This window comes from Bos grunniens, chromosome 19 (assembly GCF_055505025.1).
Source record: "Bos grunniens cultivar Pamir isolate PY7600 chromosome 19, Bosgru_T2T1.0, whole genome shotgun sequence".
Classification (NCBI taxonomy): Eukaryota; Metazoa; Chordata; class Mammalia; order Artiodactyla; family Bovidae; genus Bos; species Bos grunniens.
The window spans coordinates 21630256-21636223 of NC_141183.1; the positions used below are offsets into that span (position 1 = coordinate 21630256).

The following is a 5968-nucleotide window of genomic DNA, read 5'->3' on the forward strand; positions in this document are numbered from 1 at the left end:
GCTGACTGCCGTAGGCAGAGTGGCCACCGAGAGTCCATGGCCAGACTGAGCAGGTGGTATTTACGCCCACTTTACAGATGAGCAAACCGAGACTCGGAGGAGCGTCAGGGCCTAGGTCACACAGGAGTAAACAGCAGAGTCAGGACTCCACTTGACTCCATGCTCTTTCCCGATGTCTTCGTGACTCCCACCCACCTTTGGCCAGACTAAGCAGCCAATGCCATGGGCATACCCACAGGTGTGTGGAGGACCTTAGAGTCTGTGCTAAGGGCTGAGGAGAGCTGCCTGGATTTCTCTTTACCTGGGGCATTGGAGTGGAAGCCTGAGCCACTGGACTACTGGCAGGGCATGTTTCAGGAGTGTGACAGGCCCCTTGGCACAGCCCAGAAGGTCAGACTTGGGAGGGTCCCAAAGCCTCATCTCATTTTATAGATGGTAATGCTGAGTGGCATCTCTGTGCCCCATGTGACCTTGCCATGCTGTTGTTCCTCCAGCCAGGTGCCACCTGGCATGGTGGGCTTCCCCCAGGTGGATGGCAGAGGCTCACTGAATTAATGGGAAACTAACAAGTCACCAGGTTTATGGTGCACACAAGCCCTACTCCCACCGTCTTGCTGAGCCCAGCACGTGTGCTCCCAGGGTCTGAAGGGAAAGCGTAGCCTGCAGGCCCACACCTCCTCCTGTGAATCACATCTGGCAGGACAAGAAACCCCAAACACCCTGAACAATGAGTTTCCAGTAAAATAAGACAGACATGATGAGGTGGATGAGAGGAGGGATCTGCCTGGGAGTTGGCACTGGCCTCTGGGTGATGAAAGCCAAGGGGAATGGAAAATGCCAGGCCCGCCCCTACGCAGGAGTATAAAACCAGGCATCCTTCTACACCTCAGCACCTTTCTCTTCCCTGCCGACTCGCTCACTTGCTCATTCACCTCTCTCCTTGGCACCATGACCACCTGCAGCCGCCAGTACACCTCCTCCAGCTCCATCAAGAGCTCTGGGGGCATCGGTGGTGGCTCTAGCCGCATATCCTCCGTCCTGGCTGGAGGCTCCTGCCGGGCCCCCAGCGCCTATGGAGGCCTGTCTGTCTCCTCCTCCCGCTACTCCTCCGGGGGTGTCTGCGGGCTAGGGGGTGGCTATGGTGGTGGTTTCAGCAGCAGCAGCAGCTTTGGTGGGGCCCTGGGCAGCGGCTTCGGTGGAGGATATGGCGGTGGCCTTGGTGCCGGCTTTGGTGGTGGCTTCGGTGGTGGCGTGGGTGGTGGTTTTGGTGGTGGCTTTGGCGCTGGTGATGGGCTCCTGGCAGGCAGTGAGAAGGTGACCATGCAGAACCTGAATGACCGCCTGGCCTCCTACCTGGACAAGGTGCGTGCCCTGGAAGAGGCCAACGCTGACCTGGAGGTGAAAATCCGTGACTGGTACCAGAGGCAGCGGCCTGCTGAGATCAAGGACTACAGCCCCTACTTCAAGACCATCGAGGACCTGAGGAACAAGGTGTGTGGGCCAGGCGGCAGGAGGTGCCATTCTAGCCACCTCACTCAGGAGCAATGGAGGCCTCAGAGCATTGATTGCTTTGAATTCTTAGACAGGCTAGCCTCCAGCCCCTTCTTCTGGCTCTAGATGACCCCAACAGAGCTGGTCTATGAAAAGATGGTCTCCTTTTCCCCACCTGGCTCATACCTCTCTGGACTCGAGACCCATGAGACACCAGGGGTTCCTACCCTTATGAGTTACAGAAGAAGAAGTTGAAGCTTTGGGCTCTCTGTCCAAGGTCACATAGCAAATTAATGGCAGAGCCAAAGCTAGAGCCCTTGTGCTCCACCTGCCAGCTTGGGAGGCAGCAACCTTTTCTCCAGCCCAGGGGAGGAGCGAGGCTGTAACGGGACCAGGCTAGACATCCAAACCACTCATTAGCTCATTAGTCTGGGCTGTGGTGGCTGCCTCCATGAGTCTTGGCACAGGCAGCCCCTCCCCACAGCCAACAGGGCATGGAAAACCCACAGAGACAATCAGCAGTGACCCACCTCACGTGCCCCACACAGGAGGGGAGCTGGGGGGACTTGTGTCATCTGACTCTTGTTCCTTGCTCCCATATCACACCAGGAGTCTGCTGATCTTGATGTCTGGCTCTGATGCTTTGAGGGGATTAGGGAAATCAGATGATGAGGGAGGGAACTCTAGCCAATCCAGAGTTCGATCTATCCCCACCAACCCTTCCCCCACCCCCATTTGCTTCTTCTGGTTTGAATCCTCTGTGCCAGCTGGACCTCAGTTTGTGGGAAAGCCCCACTTAAGATCCTGTGCTCCGAGGGCTTGAGAAGGAGTGCATGTGTCTACAGAGTCTTGGCAGGCCTGGCTTGTGCAGAGAGAGAATTCAAGTCAGGAAGGGGGTCTGGAGAACCTGGTCATTCTCCTCAATGGCAGGGAACTTGAGGCTCTGAGACCCATCTCAGGTTTTGTAACAAGTCAGTGGTAGAAGCAGGACCCAAACTCAAGGGCTATTTATTTTAAAGCCAAGGCTCTTTCTACCCATTCTGATGAGCATGAGCCAGGCTGGACCAACAGGGATTATCCTTTAGGCTGCCATGGCAAAGGCTTGTGGGGAGTAATGGGGATTCAAGAAAAGCATGAAGGTAAAGGCCTGATGCAGGCTGAAGTCAGGTCTGGCTAACACTGTCCTTTCCACCAATGACCTGTGCCCTTTCCATCTGCAGATCCTCACAGCCACTGTGGACAATGCTAATGTTGTGCTGCAGATTGACAATGCCCGTCTGGCTGCTGATGACTTCCGCACCAAGTGAGTTAGAGTGGTGGTTCAGAGCACCCGGTCTTCCCTGGGTGGGGCGTTTTGGGAGCAGTGTTCCCTGAACAGAGCGTGCCTGTGTCAGGATGGCTGTGTGCAACCCCCTTGGGGCGCTTGTAAAAATACAATACTCTTGGGCCCCACCCTTGGGATTCTGATTCAGTTATTTTTAATAGGCTACTTGGGTGATTTTGATCCACAGTCAGATTAGGGAGCCACTGCTTCAGGGAGAGGCACTCCCCACTTCCCAACTTGTTCCTGAAGTGCAAGCGGTAGTCATATTGGTTGGCATCTCCCCTCCATGAATTCTACAGCACAATGAACTACTTACTCCTGTCATTGTCCCCCTCCCCAGATGTTCATATCTGAGGAATAATGGGTATTATGTCTATCCATGCCAATCAAGACTGGCTCCATAAACCACCCAAGAAGGCCAACTATGGACAGAAGGGGGGAAGAGAACAGAACCACCAGTGTGACTGGGGTGGGTGTCTCATTTCTCTTGGGTCATTCCAGGTACGAGACGGAGCTGAACCTGCGCTTGAGCGTGGAGGCCGACATCAACGGCCTGCGTAGGGTGCTGGACGAGCTGACCCTGGCCAGAGCCGACCTGGAGATGCAGATCGAGAGCCTCAAGGAGGAGCTGGCCTACCTCCGGAAGAACCACGAGGAGGTGAGAGCTAAATGGAAAAGCCCACTTAGAGGGTTAGCTGGGAGGGAAGAGATGCAATTCAGATGGCTGAAGACAGCGTTCAGTCCAGGAACACCTCCGACTGGGGAATTCTAATCGGCCACCATAATGGATTGTTCTTTGGTTGTGTAGGAAATGAACTCCCTGAGAGGCCAGGTGGGCGGAGACGTCAACGTGGAGATGGACGCCGCCCCCGGCGTGGACCTGAGCAGAATCCTGAACGAGATGCGCGACCAGTACGAGAAGATGGCGGAGAAGAACCGCAAGGATGCCGAAGAGTGGTTCTTCAGCAAGGTGGGTGGCATTCGGAGTGGAAGGGACCCAGGAACCCCTTTTCCCTGGAACTTCCCGTGCAAACGGTGCTTTCTTTTCTTCAGACAGAGGAACTGAACCGCGAGGTGGCTACCAACAGCGAGCTGGTGCAGAGCGGCAAGAGCGAAATCTCGGAGCTCCGGCGCACCTTGCAAAACCTGGAGATCGAGCTGCAGTCCCAGCTCAGCATGGTAGGGGCGTGGCCGGGCCTGGGGGTATGTGCGCAGGGTCTCGCTGGGAGGGAATGACCGCCCTCCCTGATTCCTGATCTTCTTTCCTTCCCTCACAGAAAGCATCTCTGGAGAACAGCCTGGAAGAGACCAAAGGCCGCTACTGCATGCAGTTGGCTCAGATCCAGGAGCTGATCAGCAGCGTGGAAGAGCAGCTGGCCCAGCTGCGCTGCGAGATGGAGCAGCAGAACCAGGAGTACAAGATCCTGCTGGACGTGAAGACCCGGCTGGAGCAGGAGATCGCCACCTACCGCCGCCTGCTGGAGGGCGAGGACGCCCAGTGAGTGCCTGGAACTCCTGTCCTGCCCCTGTGTTCACTCACTGCTCCACCGCGGTGTCTAATGACCTTTGCCCCTTTCTGTCTTCACAGCCTCTCCTCTTCCCAGTTCTCCTCTGGCTCTCAGTCATCCAGAGATGGTAAGGCCTTCCTCCTCATCCAGTCTGAACTCAGGACCACCGCCTGTCTCCCAGCAGCTCTAGAATGTTAGATAGGGGCTTCTGGAGGAGTTGAGCTAGGGTCCCATAGTTAGCACCATGGACAGAGCCCCACATGGTCTTCCCACCAAGCCTGGTCCATTTGGACGGATCTGGACAGAACCATTTTGATCTCAGTTATTAGGATGCTCCAGTCTGAGGACACAGACTCCCTGACCTTAGGGAGCTCTAGTCTGAAAGAAATGTGTTGATAATATCAGTGCTGGGGCAAGAGCAGTGGGTGAGGTGGTAATCAGGGGACAGGGCAGTAGGGAGACAGTTCATTTAAGTGCCCTGGGCTCCTTGGCCTCTGTGCTCCTGATTTCTCTATTGCCACCCACCACTAGTAACGCCCTCTCTTCTGTTTTCCCTAGTATCCTCCAGTCGCCAGGTTCGCACCAAAGTCGTGGATGTACACGATGGCAAGGTGGTATCCACACACGAGCAGATCGTTCGCACCAAGAACTAAGGCTTCTCTGCACTGCTCATGCCTAGAAAGCACCCCCCAAGTGGACACAGATTTCCCTGGGGGATCCCTTCTCCTGTCCCCGCCTCCCCCAAGCACTTGACTCGTGAGCCCTGTTTCACCCTTGCCCCTTCCAGCAATCAATAAAGCTTCATTAGCTGAGTTGCACAACTCCTGTCTCTGCCTGGTCATTGTCAGGAGTGGAGGTGGGGAGAATGCGGGGGAGGCATCTCTTGCGAGCTCTCAGAGCACCTGGCTGTGGCCTCTGGGACTGGGAGAAAGAACCTGGGGGCAGATTGGGCTCAGCTCCCAGGATTGCTTTCACCACCACAGAAGATAATGTGTGTACCAGCTCATATGTGGCGTCTCCTGGAACATTCATTCATTTACTCACCCCTCCATTTACTTATTCATTCATTCACCAGATATTATTGAGTGCCTTTTGCATGCCAGGCACTATGCTAGGTTAAGGATTCTTAACAGTTTGGTCTTTAAGGATTTGCGTGTATATTGAAAACTATAGATCTCTTCCCACCCCCAGTAAGCATATATACATTTGCATATAATTTATGAGATTCACAGTTCCCCTAAAGCTCATCAATGGAGGTCCATGAACCCAGTAAGAACTCATGTTTTACTGAGAGTTTTGTCTCCCTCCATTCCACCTGCTCTTGCCTCCAGAGCTGGATCTTCATCCTGCCTGCCTTTAGTTGACAAACAGCAAGTGGATTAGTGTCTGCAAGCCTCAGTTTTCACATCAGTGAGTTGGCCACAATGACAGTACCTACCCCAGGACTTTGTTGTGAAAATTCCCATGTCAGATCTCTACCACAGTGCCTGGCACATTGCCAGCTGAGAGCATGGCTGTGTGAACTTCTTCCTGTGCATGGTGACTCTTTTCCATAATGAGGGTGTTTTTAGAGGCTTTGGGAACAGATGGACTGATTTCGAACTCTGGGTCTATTCTGAATCAGCTCCATGCTCCAAGAAGCATG

At 54.4% G+C, this 5968-nt stretch overlaps 1 protein-coding gene across 1 annotated transcript; it reads left to right on the forward strand.

Moving 5' to 3' along the window:
- The first annotated feature begins 891 nt into the window (after window positions 1-891).
- Window positions 892-5144, forward strand: LOC147351614 (keratin, type I cytoskeletal 14). The gene is made up of 8 exons (XM_086355362.1): window positions 892-1491; window positions 2712-2794; window positions 3317-3473; window positions 3624-3785; window positions 3869-3994; window positions 4093-4313; window positions 4404-4450; window positions 4882-5144. The coding sequence occupies exons 1-8, from the start codon at window positions 949-951 to the stop codon at window positions 4974-4976; spliced, it is 1434 nt and encodes a 477-aa protein (XP_086211488.1). The 5' UTR covers window positions 892-948; the 3' UTR covers window positions 4977-5144.
- The last annotated feature ends 824 nt before the right edge of the window (window positions 5145-5968 follow it).